The sequence below is a fragment of the Lepisma saccharinum genome, chromosome 7, assembly GCF_977018435.1.
Source record: "Lepisma saccharinum chromosome 7, izLepSacc3.1, whole genome shotgun sequence".
Lineage (NCBI taxonomy): Eukaryota > Metazoa > Arthropoda > Insecta > Zygentoma > Lepismatidae > Lepisma > Lepisma saccharinum.
In genome coordinates this window covers 16,630,306-16,651,959 of record NC_139235.1, presented here as the reverse complement: position 1 = coordinate 16,651,959, position 21,654 = coordinate 16,630,306, and the positions used below count along the sequence as shown (strand labels likewise).

Sequence of the window (21,654 nt, the reverse complement as noted above, 5' to 3'; positions counted from 1 at the left end):
TTTCCTTCGTTCATAAAAATAGAAGCTAAACTGAAATAGGCTACTTGCATCAGGGCATTTATAAATAGGCTATGTATAAACTCAATTGGATTTGTATTAATAAAAGTTACAATTTTTCACGTCTATGGAGAAAAATTCAAGCAGAATTCAGGCATAATTCCCACAGCCACAAATTCACATATAAATTTACAGAATTCAAGGAATTCCCGGTGAGCTGATTTAGTCTACTTCTGTAAAAATTCCGCTTATGTACTCTTACACACTAAGACACAAACATGGAGAATTTTGTGCATTTTTTTTTGTCCTATATAACACTTGCAATGCTAAGTTGGTGAGGTTAGGTTACTTGCGTTGAGTTAAAATAAATACATATTCCAAATTCAGAAACATCTTATGTGTAAAGTACTAAATAAGCTAATGTTTGGAACAATCGTATCATTGATTGAATATATTTGAACATTTCATGGCACCCTTGAAGCCAGCCACGACACCCTAGGGTGCTGTATCACACATTTTGGGAACCACTGAACTATGGCATAGTAACATCATAGTCATTCACATCTGACAAGTGTGGTTCAAATTAAGAGGTCTGCATCACTGCAGTTATGTAGGAGCGTGAGAGGCAATTGATGTGCAGGCTCTCTCCACCTTGCATTCTGGTTAAGAAACCGACAGCACACATATTTTGAACACACACTTAGCTAACGTGTAGTGCTTTGCAAGTGCATATCACCAGTTACTTACACAGTATTTCTTTAATTTGTTTTCAAACATAAGTATTTATGACAAAACAGTTTTTAAATTAAAATCTATACATTTTGCCATTCAGTTTTCCATCAAGAAAAATTGTAAAATGACCACATTTGTTATTTTAAAAATCTGGTCACCTAGTTTTATGGACATTGCACGAATGTTGGGGAAGTTCTTGACCTATGAAGAAACACAAGCAACACAAAATACAGTGATAATATAAGAGCAGTAGTATATTACTTCAACAGAATTGAGAATCTACTCACCTTCTGAAATGCCACAGGAAACTGCATCACAAGCATTTTCCTCTGGTGAAATTTTCTCCATATTTGTTGTCATTTTTACCTGAAAGGTTAAGCACACTGGTGAATGAATACAAACACAAGAAACTGGAATCAATCTAACTTCCTGTTTAACTGAAATGGGCCGGGTCCCTCAGGTCTTTCCTTCCCAGCAAAATTCTAGCCTAACTTGACAAGATGCAGCTATTCATTTTGCCACGGTATAGCGTCTTTGGTAAATATCCGATATCGCTCGAATGGATTTCTTCAAATTTACAGGAGAAACTACTTACTGAAGTCAGTTTCTGTAGCATTGTCGAAGTTCTTAGAGGTATTTTCTCTCTTGGAAACTGAAAACTTCACCATAGAATGCTGCAGAACAAGAAATAATCACTTGTTATGTAAGGAACTTGCATTTTCTGTAACATTATGTCGTTGTTTCCATCATGTACGTGCATATGGTGCGAGCGTCGAAAGTCACGCGGTCTGCCAGTGATTCCAAATGTGCCATTTTTTTTACGAGAACTATGCTTACCTTACCTAACCTTGCCGGAAATAGTCTGTGGGGCTATCGTGAATGGTTTTTGGGGCTATCAGTCAATGGTTTGTGAAGACATAATGAACACAAAAGTAGGTATTTTTCGGTTAAGAAGGTTGAAACACTGCATACCCACTCCAATTCGACAAAACACAAGCACAACGTGCGATGATCCATGACGAGTGCATGCCATATTGTTTGTTACCCAAGCAGAACAAGGAAGACAAATAATGACTCGTAATATGAAAAGTTGACACTATTTTATGGAAAAAGGCATAACTTCACCTTAAACAATCTTCTGCAATGCAGAATAGGTAAGTATCAATGCTAAAATTAACGAAATAAACGAATGAGGTGTGTTCGGGCCTTATCGGATAATTACAGTGTCTTTAACTTACCCCTCTTCTTGCCACATCTATTCGCTCTTCTCGACTATCAGCAGCCAGCCCTCGTTGCATCGCCCATCAGCATTTATATGAGGGAGTGAAGACTCAAAGCTTAAAAAAGAAAGGGACCAAACCAAATCTTTTGAGACTCTCAAAACATGCTCAACGGAGCAAGGTAAGAACATCCACCTGTGCCACCCTCTCCCTGTCTTGTTTTAGGGGCAAGATTGGATTTATGGCTGGGGTTTTCTCCCTGATGGGGAAACAAAGGACACTATACCATGGCAAAGAGATTATGTTCCATGTGTACAGTGGGAAGCACAGGTATTACGAAGAACGTTGTCTATCACCATGTTAATTCTTTCTGTATTACACAATCAGAACTTCAAGAATCAAAACGAAACAACAAACAAGCTGCTGACAGCTTCTGCACAAGCATACAAGAGAAAAATTGATGAAATTAATCATGGATAATTTTCCGAGTAATACTTGTTTATCCCACTGTACCATCCAAGGTATCCGAAATAAATAGCACCATAGTAGAAGTTGTAATTTTCCCCACTAGGTGTCAGTGCAAATATCACACCAATCTCTGGTGCACACAAAACAGGAGAGCAGGAGCAGATACACAGTCTACCATCACGATTGGTTTTAAAATAAGACAGAAAAACTATGTAAAATAAGAAAGGACCTCTGCGAAATACCAGGATTTCCCCCCACGCAAAGATCGGAAGTTTCAAGAGAAAGAACATTCATTCATGCAGTAACAAGGATAAAAGTTATTATAAAACATTACGTTTCTCGCACGAGACCAATCAGAATGTACGAGATCGTTTGAAATCTAGTTTTATGCGTCACTATTTACACATAAAAAGAGCTTTTTGTGAACCATGTCCTAGTTTTGATTTTGAAAATGTTCTTTCCTTACACATATGAGCGAGTGATTGGTGTTAACTCATAAATACATGTTCCAATTTCAGAAACATTTTATGTGTAAAAAGTACTAAATAAGCAAATGTTTGGAAAACAAATACAGTTAAAATATTACTACATATATATAATACCTGCTGTGTTACCACCGAAGCAATTGATTTTGCTGCACCCATTCGCTTGAACCACACATCAAACTTTTAAAAAACGACCTGTTCGAACAAGTTAAGTTTCTGTACTGTTTCCCGCAATTTTCACATACCGACGCTATCAAAACCGTAACATTTATTTCATACAATTGCTTCTATATCCTAGTGTTAGAATATTACCTATGCATAGAAATATCGCCGAATGTTAGGCACTGATAGCAATTCTATAGATTATCAAACCATCGATTATATTAAACACCATTCCTTGATTAAACACTACAAATTGTTGCTGACGACAAAATATTCTTCGGTCTTTTCGCGCGTACCAGTGTAGCCAGGTCAGATCAGAACCCAACCAAAGTAACCCAACATTGCATGACTGCACAAAGAACTTTCCCATTACGTGGATCAGTAGGTATTTATTCTTGAATATTAGAAGTGTTATTATTAAATGTACATATTTACAAGAAACAGAGTTTACTGAACAAAGTATGCTTCTACCTCAAACACTCAAATCAAATTCATAACCGAGTTTGAAATTTTGGTTTTCTTTTCGGAGCATTGATATGAGGGCACGACCACGAGGTTGCAAGCAGCGTTGCCAAAGACTTAAGCGAAATATACGCGAAAGCCATTTGCTGGTCTGTTCTGATCTTCATTAACTGGATAGTTGGCAACACTGAACTGTCCTGTTGTTACATCGTAACATCTGTGGCTGCAGGTGCAAGCAAATATTGCAATATTTTAATATGAATATCCTACAATTGTGATTTCCGTGGTTATCATTATGTACTACATGTTCATGCGCACAGAATAATGTTCCAGTTTCGTACTAGTTTTATTATATCTTGAAGGACAGGAATTTTAATTTAAAAATAATCTGAATGGTAAGGTATGTTTGTTTATTTATCACTAATATGCACTCAGATTTTTTTTCGTTGATTCACATAAAATGAAGTAACTGTTGTTTGTGCATAACGATTTTTCTGTGAATTCTGTTCTTAGAATGGCCCTCGAAAGATTCCAGTTTCGTTTGTGTACACAAAACATTGTAGGGTAGCTGTTGTGTACGGATTCATAAGATTGTTTCTTTTAAATTCCATCAACTTTAATGTTTCTGAAGCGAATAAACTTTAAAAATATTGTAAACATTATTTTAAGGAATGCACGTTTGCACTAACAACAGAGTATCCCCAAAATTGAAAGGAAAATTTATCGATTTTTTAAGTAGAAAATTAATACCATTGAGAAGTAATAACTGCTAGAGCACAAAACCCTTGAAACCTGAAACCAGAATATTTAAGTTTTCACACTAGCTTCGAACATGTGCATAATTATATTCTCCAATGTGGAAAACAAAGACACTAGATAAATGGCTTATCTTTCACATGTTGTATGGTCATCTTTTACACGTATAAGTTCCTCTTCAACATTTTGTAATTTCTTTGTATTTCTATGCAATGCGTACTGTGTTTTGGGTACTACTTTACTATAGGTGAGACACCTATAAATAATTTCTTTCGCACTTTTTTTACATTGCTAACGTACTATTCTGCATTGCGGAACAATCTTTAGTTGAAATAATGAATTTATAACGAAAATAATGTATATTTCTTACATTAACGAGTACGAACCATCATGGGGACGAGGTATGCCTGTTAGCTTAGGTTCCATTAGCACTCCTTTCATTCAGGTTAGCATATACGGACAACATCGGTTTTTCTCGAAAGGAAATACACGGAATTCTTTTAATTTAAACTTTCCACGTTCTGCATTCCACTTCTTTCTTCAAGATTCCCTGTTGAATTACAAATTCCACGGCATCTTCCTCAACCGGCAACAACTTCTCGACACGTCATCTTATAGCGAAAACACGCCGTGGGTTTAAACACTGACTACGGGGTTTACGCCATCTAACACACGGAACATTGTGCTCTCATGCAGGAAGCAAATGACGGCACCAGCAATAGCGTGTCTGAAAGAGATTTTCGTAGAAAACCACATGCATTCGCATTAAAATGGATCAAAACTACATTCCCGAACTTCAACAACGCTACAGAAAATGATACCGCTGCTGTATATATGCATCCGTGGAACTTGCTTAAAACAAATGTATCAAGAGACTACAAAGATCGTGGATACTTTTGGTTACTATATGTACTTGTTGTTTCATTTACTTCATTATCATAACTGCAGTAAAGTTGCAAAAAAGCCTTTTTTTGGGTGGGGGGATTTTGGCTTTTTGGCAATTGCAGGTAACTTATTTCACTGGCAGTGTCAGTTAAGAATTCAGAGGCTTGTAATGTCATATTTTGGAACTAGCTAAATAATTTTAATTATGTTTACTGCTGCATTTTTTCTCTGTTCACATATAGCTTAATGTTGTTATTTATAATTAGAACCCGGATTTCCATGCACAAACAAACAGCAAAATATGCACGAAAAATATCAAAAATATGCACTAAGATATGCATGAACAATATACAATTAATTTTTTTCCAAACATCTTACCTTAATGACTTTTGTTGCAATGAACTATGAACGTCTTCCTTAAGTTTTCTTCTGTAAACCCTCTGTGCTTATCAGTGAGAAACGTTTTGTAGATCGAGAAGTTCCTTTCTACATTAGCAGAAGTCACTGGTGCATGTGAGAAACACCAAACTTCCTCCTGTGTTAGGTCCTCTGAAGTCCACATTTTCACCATTCAGTACATTTGCAATGTCACAGATTGTTCTGTACCTGGGATTTTTGTCTAATACTTGGCGAAGTTTTTCTGACACTATTTTGGCAAAACCGTGAGTTTCACTGGACAAAGTTTGCGATACTTCGCTCAACAAGGGCACTGAATGGTGCAAAGGATTATTACGGGACTCTAACTGTGTAATAATTGCAGGTATACTCGAGAAGTGGTTGTGTATGTACTTAATTTCGTTCTCAATGCCACTTCTAGAGAAACATTTCTGTGACACACAAATAGCGGCTGCATTGACGCAACAGGACGTTTGTTTTAGTGAGTCTATGACTGCCTTCACTTCATTGAAATTTTCTGCTTAATACGACACAGCTTCTAGCCACGAGCCCCATCGTGTTAATACTGGTTGCGGAGATAACGGAACATTTTTCGCCAGTTCACGAAAGAGACGTACTCGCAAAGGAGCTTTCACAAATAGCTACTTTCTTTACATTTGATACAAGTGCGTCTACTTCCGGGTATTGGTATCTGATTATTTCTGCTACACGATGAAGACCATGTGAAAGACAAGTCAGATGGACTAATTTAGGATACAACACTTCCAAACCAGATGCTGCTTTGACAATTTACGGGGCCGCGTCAGTAACAAACAGTAACACATTGTCATTCTGGATGTGACCTGGCCACAACAAAGTTAATGAATCGTTAAAGAATTTGGCAATTTTGGAATGATTCACTTTCTCAAACACCTCGATATGCAGTAAGTAGGGTTTACCACTCGCCTTCGTTGCACCAACCACAGCATTGCAAGCACAACGTCCTGCTGCGTCAATACTCTCATCGATAGACACCCATATTTTCTCATGTTTCAACGCTTCCCGAATTTCTCCCATGACCTCAATAAAACAAACAGGCACATAGTTTTTAAGTAGCATTGATTCATCTGGCACCTTCTTTCCCGTGTACTTTTCAAGGAAACCTCGTAGATGGGCATTCCTCAGTTTCCACAAAGGAATATTAGCACTCGCAAACGCAGAACACAGATCTACATAGAATGTATCACTTACTGTGCATTCAGATGTTGAATTAGTGGACGCAGTTGTTGTTTACTACGCGATCTTCTCTGAAGGGCTTCCCTGTGTCTTGCTGTATTGACATATTGAGTAACTTGAAATTTCTTCCCTGCTGGAACTCTTTTTTCACACACCACACAGAACAAAACTTACCCATCTTCTATAAATACACTACTTCCAAATTCTTGTACGTATTTACGCAACAATACCGTCTTACTTGACTTTTCAGGTGGCATGTTTAACAACACAAAATAACACTTACACGTTCTTGAACTCCTTTGATACTGACAGCAGCAACCCTTTCCACATAGTTGCCAAGTCACAAGAAAGGCTTCACGCTAGTTGACAGTTGGAAGAGTATCAGAAGGCTCTAGGTCGCTGTTGTTTAAAAAGCACTACATAAAATGCTGAAAAAAAAAAACTTTAAAAATTATAGTGTATATTGTATATTAAATTGGTATGTTTGCCATTCGGTTATCGCCGTGCAGTCGAAAGTGAATTTGCCAACGATTGTGGGCACAAACTCAACGCTATTTTACGTATGTAGCAATAAAATTCAAAATATGCCTTATCCTGCAAAGTTTAGAAAATATGCATGCATATGTCATATGCATCTCAAAAGACTCTTTACAAGTTCGTCGGACAGAAAAAAATATTTTCCATAAGTTTTTGCATGCTACATGAAACATGCATTTCGCATATAAATCCGTGCTCTATTTATAATAATGTGTTTGGTGCTTATGTTTCTTATATAGTTAAATTATCCGTATTAACTCACCTGATGGCAGAAAGAGTTGAAATATTGTGATAAAAATATATACATTCCAGGAAAACAAGTAACGTAAGCGGAACAATTACTTGTGTTGCTTATTTGCAAACATGTTGGCACTATGCTTCAATAAACTTTTCATGTTCATAAACTGTAGATGTTTTAGAATTTAAAACACTCAGATTTTTTTTTAAAATTCAGTTTTGAAAATCAATCAATATTATTGTTTCCATTAGTTGAAAATATCTGTATATACAGTATTTCTTCGAATTCAAGATGGCATCAAATGAAAGATTCACCTTAAATATTGCTTTACCGTATGAGTAAAGAATAAACTTTCAGTTTAAATTTATACTGGTGTCCATACCGATAATACTTACTTTATTAGAACAATACCGCATAGTATTACATTTCTGTTACATTTGCTAATAACAATACTACCATTTTGGTAAAACATTGAAAATTGTGTTTATAAGCTTGTACGAACTGTATACTATGAGATATATAGAAATGCTCCATTCTATATTACACAAATACCATGGTATATTTATACATACGTCCTGCACCATGGCTGTGCAGTCTAAGGGATAATGCTTTGGGCTCTGGCTTCTGCATGCATGCAGGTTCAAGTATCTTGGGGAAAAGCATTTCTCCTGAGATTTTTGCGTATGTATGGGACCGGTGGCCATTCACCATCATGGGGAAATTGGGGAGTTAGGAATGTGTAGCATAAGCCAGTCATGGAAGCCTACAACAACGACTGGTGGTTCATTGTGCTGACCACACGTCGGCCCGTAACTGTTTGGATGATCTTCCATCTTGACAGGTGGGAGTGAGGTCAGTAGAAACCTCCGCGACCATCACAGGCTATTTTATATATTTATGCATATATACTCAGATCCAAGATGCCATGGAATCCAAGTTTCACTTAAAATTTTCGACACCCAGCAGAAAAAAAGCAGCCATAGATTTGTAGAAATACAGTATTATTTTATTGATCATTAATACTATGAAAATATTAATATTTGGATTGCAGGTTTGAATTGAAGACTCTTCATCATTAAAAGTTAAGCCTGTTGGGAGCGAATGTAGAATATAGAGAATGTCTCCAATTTCGTTAATATTTGGTATACTAACTAAATTTGGCCTTCTAATCACGAATTTGTTGTTAAAATGTGGGGGTCACGTCTGGAAATCGTTAAAAAAGCTGATGTAAGTTGAGATTTTTTTTTTTAAGTTTTTATCGCATTGTTTTACGAACAAAATTGTAACTAAGCTTGCCTAACGTAACCTTACCGGAAATGGTTCGTGGGGCTATCCGTGAATGGTTCGTGGGGCTATCCGTCAATGGTTTGTGGGACTGCCCGTGCATGGTTCGTGTGGCTACCTGTTCATAATGTACTGATCAGAAGGCCAAAATTAGTTAATCTACCAAATATTAATGAAATTGAAGATACTTTCTTACCCTAACCTTACTGGAAAAAGTTACGTGGCGATATCAGTTAAATCTTTTCCCAATGACCACATATTGGAACAAACCATAAGTTTTACGCCATTTTTCTAGAAGAGCGCTCAAACGGCATTGCCAAACCTACCTCTAATCAAAGTCCGCATTTCACATGCTCTTCAAGTAACAAAGGAACAGTGTGGCAACGCTGTAGACAGTGCAATGAATGCCGAACGTCACTTGTTCATATCATCAAACATGGTTGTTATGTATGGAGAATGATTGCGGTAATGAAGAACGTAATTTTGCAACACATAAGTGTACAATTTTTACACGTGACCCCTAAATCTTAACTCAGATATGTTGCCAGGACTGCATATTTAGTGAGTATAAGAAGTAGGAAAGGAATTGGAGACATTCTCTATATTCTACATTCATACCGCCTGTTGTAGTTCTTTTGTTTAATGCCTGGTAATACAGTCCATAATCATCGCTTGTATTGCCACTTGTGATTGTGACTACACATTATTGTATGTAGACAATTTTTTAATCATGATATAGCAACTTTCTCTTGATGTCGATACTGAGGATTGTGTACATATTGCAGGTGACACTCCAACATGTCGACAACCGTGAATATGCTAGGCCGAGGGGACTACCAGCCGCTTGGGCGCAGAGGCCTCATGCTGAGGGTGCCTTTTGGCAAAATGGCCTGGGTCACAGTTTCCCTACCTCTAGTAGGTTTTATATTCTGCATAGTTTGGTCCATTCTATTCAATTTCGATAAAGCTACTTCTACTCATTGTGGGGTGAGTACTTAAGAATATGTAAATCTAATAATAAAGATTGGAATTTTATTTCATTATTTCAGATGCTTGAAGTGGAAATTTCTAAAGGGAGGGGGGGATGCTTGGTTGAGTTTTGGGTTGCTTAAACACTGGTCAACACATGATTTTCTTTCGAAGGGACTGCAAGTATACAGGTGGATATTAAATGCTTTACAGAGGGGCAGGATACACAATAAATTATTTCGTAATTACCGTATTCAACTTTTGTTTAAAAAGTTGTTCAGAGACAAAAATGGAAAGCAATGTTCATTTTAAGGTTTCATTTAAATCACTGTGGGTTCTTCCTGTTTTCATTGCTTTCAGTTGTAAATTTTGATTTTATGAAACTTTTGGAAAGGCTGCAGCCCTACAGCTCCCTCTCATACATATGCCGGTGTGCTTGAATGATTAACATGGAAACCAAGAAGCTGGTAGGGGGATTCTTACGGGTCATTCCATATGAAATCGTCCAAATTAAAAATAATTGGGTGCATGATTTTTTTAGAAAAAGAAAATCATTTTAGTACATTTGTTCTGCATGTTTTAGGATGTCAGAACCAGCATTTAAAACTTTTCTGTATTTACAGTCCCGTGCGAATTAATCGGAACAAGAAATTTTTATGCATGATAGAGTCTCAAACTTGACTATAGTTTGATGATGATGAATCTATGACAAATCGTGTAATACAAATTATATAACAGAAAGAAGAACATATTGCCTATTAAGAAATATTACGAATATGTAGTTTATTGTTTCTGAATAGTGTAATTGATGAATTAGGGTATAAGTACAAAAAAATACATAACGTGTGTAGTTATTGTCGTATTTCAATTAATTCACACGGAACTGTACGTGTGTGTGAATTCACCCACTAATAAATGTATGAACATTGAGAAAATATTTCAAATAAAGTAGACCAATCAGAAATGAGGTCTACAGTCCCGTGCGAATTAATTGAAATACGACAATAACTACACACTTTATATGTATTTGTTTGTACTTATACCCTAATTCATCAATTACACTATTAAGAAACAATAAATTACATATTCGTAATATTTCTTTATAGCTAATATGTTCTTCTTTCTGTTATTTGAATTTATATTACACGATTTGTCATAGATTCATCATCATTCCATAGTCAAGTTTGAGACTCTATCATGCATAAAAATATCTTGTTCCGATTAATTTGCACGGGACTGTAATTCTCATAGGACAGTCATTTTTTCCAATATGGTGTATGACATTGTTTACTTACATGACTGTTTATGGAAACCTGCATGTCTCAGAAACTATGAAGAGCTAGAGACCTTGCACAAAATTAATTTTGTAACCATGAAGTGTACTTTCTAAAATATTTGGGTAAGTTTTGCTGAAAATCACTTCTTCACTGCTAAAATGTCGGTAGAAGTTTGGATAATGATTGTTAAAACATTTAAATTTTAAGCCAGATTTTTTGAAACAGTTCTGATATATGTTTTTATTTAATGGGCACACAATGTGTGTGTTACAAGCATTCTCAGAGTTTACACTGGCAAGGAAGTAGTTTTTCATATAGGGAAGAATGCATATGTGAGATTGAAACTATTTACAAGTACTTAAAGTTCACAGCACAATGCTGTAAATATCAATTACACATATTATTTTATTATAACCTACCTTTGTGGTGGAGTGGTTAGCATAGCATGGTACGATGCCAGGGGCTTTGGATTCGAATCCCAGCCTGAAGATGGTGTTCTTTGTGTTTCTTAATCAATTTCATCATATCTTTGCAATTAGCCAAAAGTGGCGGAAAAGCAAAGTAAAATAATCTAAATCAATCGATCAACCAATTTTTTATTAAACTTTTAAAAATAAGAAGTAAAGTTAGAGCAATGACACGGTATGCCAGAGACCCGGGTTCGAGTCCTGGTCGAGCCTGCATTTTTCGCTGAAAAATTTCTACGTAGGCTTTTTCTAGTTTCTGAAACATTGAAAATCTACTTTGCCACATGTCTACTAAGGGTATTTTGATTTCTTTTCCAGGTTCAAAATATCCTTCCATCAATATCTTCTGCGATAGGGAACTTCACGCCACAGCGCTACATCTGGAGAGCGGCCATAGCCCTTCACGCTTGTCCCAGGCTCCTGGTGGCTGCCATGTATTACAGGTACTACCTGGCCATTCTGTATGCCTGGAGTCACTTTCTCGCAAGGATAGCCTGCTGGTTGAATGTGGTGGAAAACTTGGCTCTGATTGGTTTAACATTTGTTTCTTCAGCTGAAAATTACAGTGAGTATTTTTAGGAAGCTTCTGTACAATTTTTTTTATTATTACCTTTTCAATATAGTTCCATTTCATTTATCAAATTACATTCAGCTTATCGTAAATTTTGGTCATTCGTCAGCATGTGTTAATATGCTAAACCAGACCATATGCAGGGCCCAAGCCCCTGCTCCGTACAGGTTGGTGAAGAGTTCAGAGACTTCTTAAAAATATTTCAACAGAACAAAACTGCTCTATATACCGCGTGAGGCACCTAAAAGTACCACCTGAAATAGCGAAGAAACCAGAAACAGTAGCGATGTGAGGTTTGCGGGAAACAATAATATCAAATGGGGCTCGTAAATCGGAGGTATGGGGTGGGTCGAAAAATATCGACAAATGGGGCATCTGGAGCAAAGTCATATTTTTTTAAATGGAACGATATACAATAACATGCATAATATAAAAGAGCACACGCAGAGAAACACAACGTCGTTGGTCTCATGCATCTACTGCACATAGGAACGAAGATATGGCCATGTGAAAATATGTAAACAAACTAACTAGTGGCCCACTTGACCGTCAGTACCACAGCATGTACAAGTATGAGATGTCAGAAGCCATTGGACAAGATGAAGACAGAACGTGTTAAAGGAAGAAAAAATACAGTAGACATCGTCAGCACCATGTATTTGACAGTGTTACAGCATAATGAAAATGACCATGACAGTATGTCGAAGAACCACTGCGTAAGAAGCGAAAACCTGTCAAAGTGTGTGTTCAAAGTGGTGGCCGTCAGCTGCGATACAGGCAACGAGGCGCCCACGCAAAGATCGTTGCACAGAATGTAGCATCTCGTAGGGAATGTCCCTACAGGCCGCAGTAATGCAGTGTTGCATATCCTCTGGAGTTGTTGGCACATCCCGGTAGACAATGTCCTTCAGCTTTCCCCACAGGAAAAAGTGTAACGGTGTCAAATCTGGGGAACGAGCCGGCCATTTGACAGGCCCTCCATGTCCAATCCAACGATTTGGAAATGTATTTTCCACACATGCTTTAGCGTGTCTTGCACTGTGAGCTGGGCACCCGTCATGTTGGTACCACATTTCCCTCCTTGTCTGAAGTGGTATGTCCTCCAATAGTACAGGCAGTTCATGTTGTAAAAACTGTATGTATCGGTCAGCATTCAGTGTCCCTTGTATAAAAAAAGGGCCATTGAGATGTTCACCCACTATACCACACCACACGTTCACACTCCATGGGCGCTGGCGTTCCACTTGGCGAAGCCAATGTGGATTTGTCACCGACCAATAGTGCATGTTCCTTAGGTTGACATTTCCATGATTGGTAAAAGTTGCCTCGTCAGTGAAGAGGATACATGACAAATCGGTTGTGTCGTGTCATAACATCCATGTGAAAAACCGAACACGGTCCACAAAATCATTCCCGTGAAGTTCCTGATGGAGGGAGATATGATATGGGTGAAACCTGTGTGTGTGCAGAATGCGCAATACACTTCGCTGACTCATCCCAGCATCCCTGGCAATTTCACGGGAGCTAACGTGCGGATTCACAGTAACAGCGGCGAGAACATTTGTTGCACCTGCCTCACCTGTAGTTGGCTTGTTCCGCACACGTGCTCGTGGTGTTACACTTCCTGTGTCTCTTAATTTAATAAATAACTTACCAAACAGACGCCGAGATGGCCATTGAGATGTTCACCCACTATACCACACCACACGTTCACACTCCATGGGCGCTGGCGTTCCACTTGGCGAAGCCAATGTGGATTTGTCACCGACCAATAGTGCATGTTCCTTAGGTTGACATTTCCATGATTGGTAAGAGTTGCCTCGTCAGTGAAGAGGATACGTCACAAATCGGTTGTGTCGTGTCATAACATCCATGTGAAAAACCGAACACGGTCCACAAAATCATTCCCGTGAAGTTCCTGATGGAGGAAGATATGATATGGGTGAAACCTGTGTGTGTGCAGAATGCGCAATACACTTCGCTGACTCATCCCAGCATCCCTGGCAATTTCACGGGAGCTAACGTGCGGATTCACAGCAACAGCGGCGAGAACATTTGTTGCACCTGCCTCACCTGTAGTTGGCTTGTTCCCCACACGTGCTCGTGGTGTTACACTTCCGGTGTCTCTTAATTTAATAAATAACTTTCCAAACAGACGCCGAGATGGCTGTCGTCTGTACGGATATCTCTCTGCGTACACACGGTAGCCTTCTGAGGCATTCTTTCGGCATTCCCCATAAATCAGGATCATGTCCGCTTTTTCTATGTTTGTGAACACCATAATCTTCGCTCTTACCACTACGACTGCTTGCTATGAACTAACACGATCTCGTGGACCTGCTATCGAAACTTGCTCTGCGTAAAGGCAGTTCTGTCAGGCACCTGAGAAGTCTTACATGCCGTGGTACTGACGGTCAAGTGGGCCACTTGTTAGTTTGTTTACATATTTTCACATGGCCATATCTTCGTTCCTATGTGCAGTAGATGCATGAGACCAACGGCGTTGTGTTTCTCTGCGTGTGCTCTTTTATATTATGCATGTTATTGTATATCGTTCCATTTAAAAAAATATGACTTTGCTCCAGATGCCCCATTTGTCGATATTTTTCGACCCACCCCATACCTCCGATTTACGAGCCCCATTTGATATTATTGTTTCCCGCAAACCTCACATCGCTACTGTTTCTGGTTTCTTCGCTATTTCAGGTGGTACTTTTAGGTGCCTCACGTGGTATAAAAAAAGGATGTATGTGTGTATATAAACATGCTTCCAAAAGTTAAGCACGCGATGGTAAAATCAACAAAAATGGAAAAGTAAATTTCTTTATTCTTTGATTAACACAAAATTGCACATGAAGGTAGCAAATGTGTTTACGCATTAAAGAAAACAAGAATTGTGTACAAAGATGAAAAAAATATTTACTTTTCGTAAGTTATATGATGACGTCACATTTGGGTCTTTAACATAGTGATGTTTCAAGGCAAGCAAGCCAATCAAAACTTACAGTAATATGGTATGTGACCAAAACAAAACTTACATTAATATGGTATGTGACCACCTCGGACCTTCACACGAACTTTACGATTTTCCATGCTTTCAATGAGGTGATCAACCATCGCAGATGCGAGCAATGGCCATTCCTCCATTAAGGCAGTTTCCAACTTTCTGACTGAGAGTGGATGGAGGAGGTAAACATGCAGAGACAGCATGCCCGAGGGCATCCCAAAGGTTTTGAATGGTATTAATGTCTTGGGAATATGCCGGCCACTCAATGTGAAAAATTCCCTCACTTTCCAGATACTCGTCAACGATGTTGGCTCAATGGGGGCGGGCATTGTCGTCCATGAGGAGGAAATCAGGACCAACTGCTGCAGCGTAGAGTCTCACAATGGGGTCTAGGACTTCATCCCTATACCACGCAGCCATCACAGAACTGCATTTAAAGATGTGCAGCTCGGTGCGATATCCCATTGAAATTCCAGCCCACACCATGAAGCTGCCACTTCTGAATACGTGATGTTCAATGATGTTCTTGGCCTGATTGTGTATGCCTCGTTCTCTCCAGACACTTACACGCTTATCATCTGATTCCAGGGCAAATCTGGACTTGTCTGTGAACAGGACATTGCACCAGTCTGAGACAGTCCAATTAACATGTTGACGACACCACTTTAATCTTGACCCTCTGGCTTGGACAGTTAGTGCAACACACACATGTGGTACTCGGGCATACAATCCCTTCCTGTGGAGCTTTCGACACAGTACTGGCAGATATTGTCTTACCAAGTGTCGCTGCAACCATGGATGTAACAGTTGTGGAGGTTGCTCATCAAATTCGATTGGCTACTATAGCAATATACCTATCACCAGAGGACGACCGGGCACAAGTCTCCAGACAACTGTTTGACTTGTTTGGAATTGTTTCCATAATCGAGAAATTACCGAATGATTCAACGCCAAAGAAAAAAGTGACTTCGTTGATTGACTGTCCTGCTTCAATGCGTCCGACAGCATGCCAGCGCTCACTATCTGCCATTTGTCTTCTTTCACCCATAGAAAAATCAAAAATAATCCTACAAATGTTATAAACAATTTGTATCAGCTTTTAAATGCACTCAAACCCTTCAGAATGCTGGCGTCTTCAACGAAAGTGTGATGATTGATTCTTGCATGAAATCCTCACTTTTATGCTATTTCAAGAGCCCAGATTAAGCACTTAGGTACAGATGATTCACTCTCTACTTACAAAAAGGAAGCTACACATAAAAACTGATATCTACATCCACAGCGATTTTCAACCACTCAAATTTCCATTGTGTTCTTAACTTTTGGAAGGCAGTGCATGTATGTATGTTTGTTCCGGCATAACACTCGAACGCCTGGAGCAATTTCAACTAGACTTGGTACACATATTACTTACAATCTGGAAGGAAATACTGTGGGGGGTAAGACACCCCTGGCACCCCTAGGGGTGGGGGTGGGAAGGGGTGACGTAAAAATAATCGAATAGGACCTATATCCATATGGGATCATCACAACAACCAATGTGGAATGCATAGTTTTCGGGGTTGTTAAGATGAATAGTGACACTCCGAATGCCGTTCATCACCTATTGGCATGGGGGTGAAAAATAAAATGTCAAAATTGACCTACATTATTGTCGAATCCATAGTTTTCGAAGTCGCTAAACTAATTGGTGACATTCACAATGACATTTGAGCAAGAGAGAGAGAGAATTACTTTCTCAATCATGATCAACAAGTCACAGGGACAGTCTATTAAGTACTGTGGAGTGGATTTAAGATCGCCATGTTTCTCCCACGGACAACTTTAATAGAAGATTGGGATAAATAAATACCCAGGCAATGCCGGGTAATCAGCTGGTAAATATATAAATGTAATCACTACCTTTTCAAAAACTTATATGTAAAAAAATTAAAATAAGTGCTCAAATTTGTTTCCTTTTGACTCAATTACATTTGCGAAGTCGTCGTCTTGACCACGGAGTAATCCATGGCATACAAGTCTGGGGAATTTGAAGGCCAAACATCCTTGTTCCCAAAGCTATGAAACTGTTCTTCACACATTGCAATTGTCGATCGATTTGAATGCGCTGGAGCCCAGTTGTGCTGAAATATAAATACATCATTGCTGTCTAGAGTTCTAAAATATGGAGAATGATTTGCCGATAGCTAGAAGTGTTAATTTTGAGATTCTGATTGAGCAAGAGTATTTTCCCCATCATACAAATGCTGACGCAAACCAACACAGACAATGGAAAATAACATCAAGCGACAACTTTTGCAGCAGCTCAATTATGTCCCTTCTGCGGTAGTTGATGATTGTGTACACGATCCACAGTGAAATTCTCCTCCTCATCAAAAATAACTTTTTGAGGATCACCAGCGACCAGCTCAAGCAAGCAACTTGCTTTTTCCAACCCCTTTTGTTTAATTTTATTGGTGAACGCAATCACATTTTCTAATCTAAAATTAAACAAGGCATTTAAAAAGCAGTGAACAATTAAAAACAACATAAATAACATGAAAAAATAGCTCAGAAAGATTTCTGAACTTTTTTACCACCCTGTATATGCAGAATTTTTGTTACATATTAGTTTCTTGCTTTATCTGATCCCATACCAGTCTCTCAATACTTTGACAGAATCCAGTTCACATGCATTCTCTTTTGTTCACTTCATTGAGTATTCTACAAAGGCTGTCGCAGAGAAGGTGAGACTAATTCTTGTATAGGAAAACAGCGACTTCCATTGGCTAGCAAATGTACTAGGGTGAAAATTTCGTTCATTAGCTGCCGATTGAGACCAAAATGAGCACAATAGGTCAAAAAGTCGTGACTGCGTATCAGTTAAAAGACAAGCATGTACATGGACCCCTCCAAGAATCATTAAAATGAAACAAAAAAATTACAAACCACAAAATTTTTATTCAGAATCAGCCATATCGAGTAGACGTACATCTTTTTCAAAATAGGCACCATTGACAGCTAAGCAAGCGTCCATACGCTCCTGCCACTTTGTGAATGTCTTTGAAAATTCGTCGTCAGGTAGCGAACTGAATAAAACTTTCGCTGCGGTGATCACTTCTTTGTTCGTCATGAAATGACGACCACGTAAAGCGGCCTTTAAAAGTGGAAATAGCCAAAAGTCTCAGAGTGCAAGATCCGGGATGTATGCTGGATGCGGGAAAATTTCTATTTTTCTCTTTGTTGCGTAATCCTGAAAATCTCACGCGGTATGCAGGCGTGCGTTATCGTGGTGCAATCTGAAGGAGTTCTTCAAATCTCTTTTTTTGCTACGTGCTTGCCCAGTCTCAATGACTCCTTGGTAATACTGTGGCTCTACTCAGTCTGTGTTGATCGGCATATGCCTGTTGAAACATTACATATGTTTGCGCAGCACTTTTCCCTAAATGCCAACAAAATTTTATGGATGTCGCTGTTCATCTTGAATACTCATCGCGAAAAGCAATGTTATACACAAAAACCTGGAGGGGTGAACGAAACATGTTCCACGTAAATCAACACAGCTGCGCACTGACGTGGTTTCGCAACATATGACAACTTGCTACGAAAACAGAATGAGTCATCCTACACGACGCGACTAGTGCCGAAACCATAGGCAGTGTTGCCAAGCCAGGAAAAAATCTGTCTCACCTTCTGTGCGTCAGACAGCCTTTGTACTTCTAACGTGATCAAATTTGAGTCTTTTGAACATAATTACACTTAAATGTCATTTAATACATCAAATTTCAGCCTGAAATGTAGTTGGTCTTTGTAGCAAAATTTTGATTTTTGTTTTGTGGTCAAAACTATTTCTGAGGTAGCTTTGAAGTATCAGAATTGTAAGGTATATGTTTTTTCTAATTCCTGTATAATTTTATGTGTATTTTTCCATGCAGGTATTCATGAAAAGTGTTTCGTCACTTTTATGATCACATCGGAAGTGTATATGCTCCTTACATGCTACTTACTCAAGAGCACTCGCACCAGTCCTCCGTCCAATATCGAAACCAGGTCCTTGAAGCTCAAGTGGAAATTGGTTGCTGTTAATGTCACCTGCTTTGCTTTAGCAGGCTATTTCTTCCTTCGGCATAACTGGTACTGTGAAACATTTGGTAAGTTTACTCTAGATGTAATTTTCAAATAACTTTCGTAAGTTTACTCTGTCAAGAAAGAGTATTTTCTTTCTAGCTTCACCTCAGCTCACATTGTATTCACAGTTTTGTGGGTTTCCATATTCGTTGCACTGACCTCCATGGTGCAGTGGTTAGCACAGCATGCTATGCCACCATGTCCCGGGTTCGAATCCCAGCCTGTATATGTTCGTTGTGATTAGCTAAAAGTGTCATAAAAGTGATGATAAATAATATTGTGTGAAACTTATGCAACTTATAGTCGTTATCATTGCCTGATTTCCACAAGTTTTTATTTGAATAGTCCCGCACACTGTTGATTCAACACTTTGCCGCTAGGAGCATGCTATGGATCATCTGGAGCAGAGAAGGCATTCTGTGTCCTGCAATTCCACAAAACAAAGACCGTTTTAGTACAGTACGATGACATTATAGGTTCGATGATTGTAGCCACCAACGTAGAAAAACATTCGAAGTGGTACAAACAAATCGTAGCTATGTGTTGTCTGTGCAAAGAAAAATCCAGTGGCCGGCCGTCGAACAATACTGTGGACCAGATCTGCGAAGCTATCCAACTTTCCAGATTTGCCACGGAAATCAACAAATTAGGAAAGTTGCGAGCTTCGGACAATTGTCCGAAAACATATATGAATGAGGTGATGCAACTTACAGTTGCTGCAAGGGCCGAATCCTCTCCAGATGTTGCCATGTTGCATTGCACGCTCCTGGCGGTTATGTGTGTAACTACCGGTGTGAGTGACTGATAACTTGTGAACGTCAGGTGCATATGTACACCTACATGATGGCCAAATGTTCCAATAAATTCCCCACAATAAAGTCACAAAACCAGGGAGGTTTTTTTTAATAAACCTGTGCAAAATATGCATGCATTGATTGCCATAAAATATGTTTTAATAATATTGTTCCTGTTTTTATTTCAGTGTACTCCTTGTTTGCATTTTTTGAATATGTTGTTGTGCTCACAAACATGGGATTCCACATGACTGCTTACTGGGACTTCCACGACCGGGAGTTGATGGTTGGGATTTCGGGAATCAGGTTTAGCTGACAGAGCGTCATTGCTAGAGCAAAGTCTGATTAACAATTGCAATGCACCGCCCTGATCAGGGATAGTGTTGTTCCAGAAAACAATAGTTTATTTGTTGACATTGTTTATGTAGGTTGTCACTTATGATATATGTAGAATGGTGAACAACCGTTATTAGCACGTGATGCTTTTTTTAAAAAAACTAAGAGCCTTTTCGAACAAAAGAAATATCTACTTGAATTAAACAAGTTATTTTTGCCTTCGGATATAGTGATATTTAAAATATAACTATAGTACATGAAACAAATATCTACAAAGGTGATTGCCTTCTGCTGTACTGTATGAAAGATGAAGTATAGCCATGCAGCCTTAAGACTTGGATTGATGGAATGGAACAATGTGCATTGACTTTCACTAACCCTGGTTATGGACGGTGTAGTTTTCCAATCTGTTATAATGTTGTAACTTTGCCATGTTTTCATTTGATATACACATATATATGTAAATACTTTTGTACATATGTATTTTGGAAATTACCAAAGAGCTTAATTATTATTTATTTTATAGTTTACGCAAAGAGCTACGGTACTGTTTAACTAGTCGTTATTATGATTGTTGACTTTTTATATTTACATGTTGTTTATTTGACAATTTCCTATATTTTATAATTTATACATACATTCCTTCAATCTCTGTGTTGGTATTGGTATGTAAGTTATGTAAAAATGTATGGACGAGGATTGTACCAAAACTTGATGGTATTTTTTTGGAACTTTTTCCAAGAACGTGCGAGGTATCATCTTCCATACCACTTCGAAAGTACAATTTATTTTATACTTTTCGTCAGTAGCATATATTCTAGGCTAGCTAGGCCATCATTGAAGCTCGAAGTCCAGAAACAAATGCAAAAGAATAATCGATTGTAAGATGAGGATAACATTGGTCATTTTTGATATGATGATGCATCACGAGTTGGCAACCTCTTCTGGCTTCTTTGCAAACTTGCGATGGAACACATGCTCTCCCCAACCCCAATTCTGGCTCCTTAACTTGCTGTTTTACAGAAAGAGGAATTTTTCCAGGAATGCTGAATTTTGGAGTCAAAAAATTACCAAATAGGGAACAAGGTTTCATCACTCCATGGCCAAAGCTCAACATTGTGTCCAGCTATCATAGTTTGTTGCCATATTGAATAGAAAGAGACAGGCTTTTGGCAAGAGCTGAGTAAATGCATTCAGAGAAATAAAAACTTATAAGCGCGGCTTAAAAAAAATCCATGCCATGAATTTTGAATGGAATATAGTGTTAAATGCCTACCCTATCTGAACTT

The 21,654-nt window shown here is 38.4% G+C and overlaps 2 protein-coding genes across 4 annotated transcripts in view; one reads left to right on the top strand and one right to left on the bottom strand.

Moving 5' to 3' along the window:
* LOC145989747 (lymphocyte-specific helicase-like) overlaps positions 1-3,355 on the bottom strand; it is a 60,547-nt gene extending 57,192 nt beyond the window's left edge. Inside the window, exons 1-2 of one of the 2 annotated variants that reach the window (XM_083125034.1) lie at positions 3,215-3,355; positions 1,017-1,095 (exon numbers count right to left, since the gene is read on the bottom strand). In XM_083125034.1, coding sequence (XP_082981160.1) covers positions 1,017-1,089 — 73 coding nt within the window. In that variant the 5' untranslated portion in view covers positions 1,090-1,095; positions 3,215-3,355. Of the gene's footprint in view, positions 1-1,016; positions 1,096-3,019 lie in introns of both variants that reach the window. The other variant, XM_083125033.1, reaches the window with a different exon arrangement.
* A 371-nt stretch (positions 3,356-3,726) lies between these two features.
* On the top strand, positions 3,727-21,442 carry LOC145989746 (acyltransferase PGAP2-like). Of its 2 annotated transcripts, none has more exons than XM_083125031.1 (5): positions 3,727-3,921; positions 9,623-9,824; positions 11,869-12,115; positions 19,043-19,258; positions 20,218-21,442. In XM_083125031.1, exons 2-5 carry the CDS (start codon positions 9,636-9,638, stop codon positions 20,343-20,345), a joined length of 780 nt encoding a protein of 259 aa, XP_082981157.1. In that variant the 5' UTR covers positions 3,727-3,921; positions 9,623-9,635; the 3' UTR covers positions 20,346-21,442. The 2 variants fall into 2 exon arrangements, with proteins under 2 accessions (XP_082981157.1, XP_082981158.1); XM_083125032.1 differs by having other exon boundaries at positions 3,727-3,926.
* The last annotated feature ends 212 nt before the right edge of the window (positions 21,443-21,654 follow it).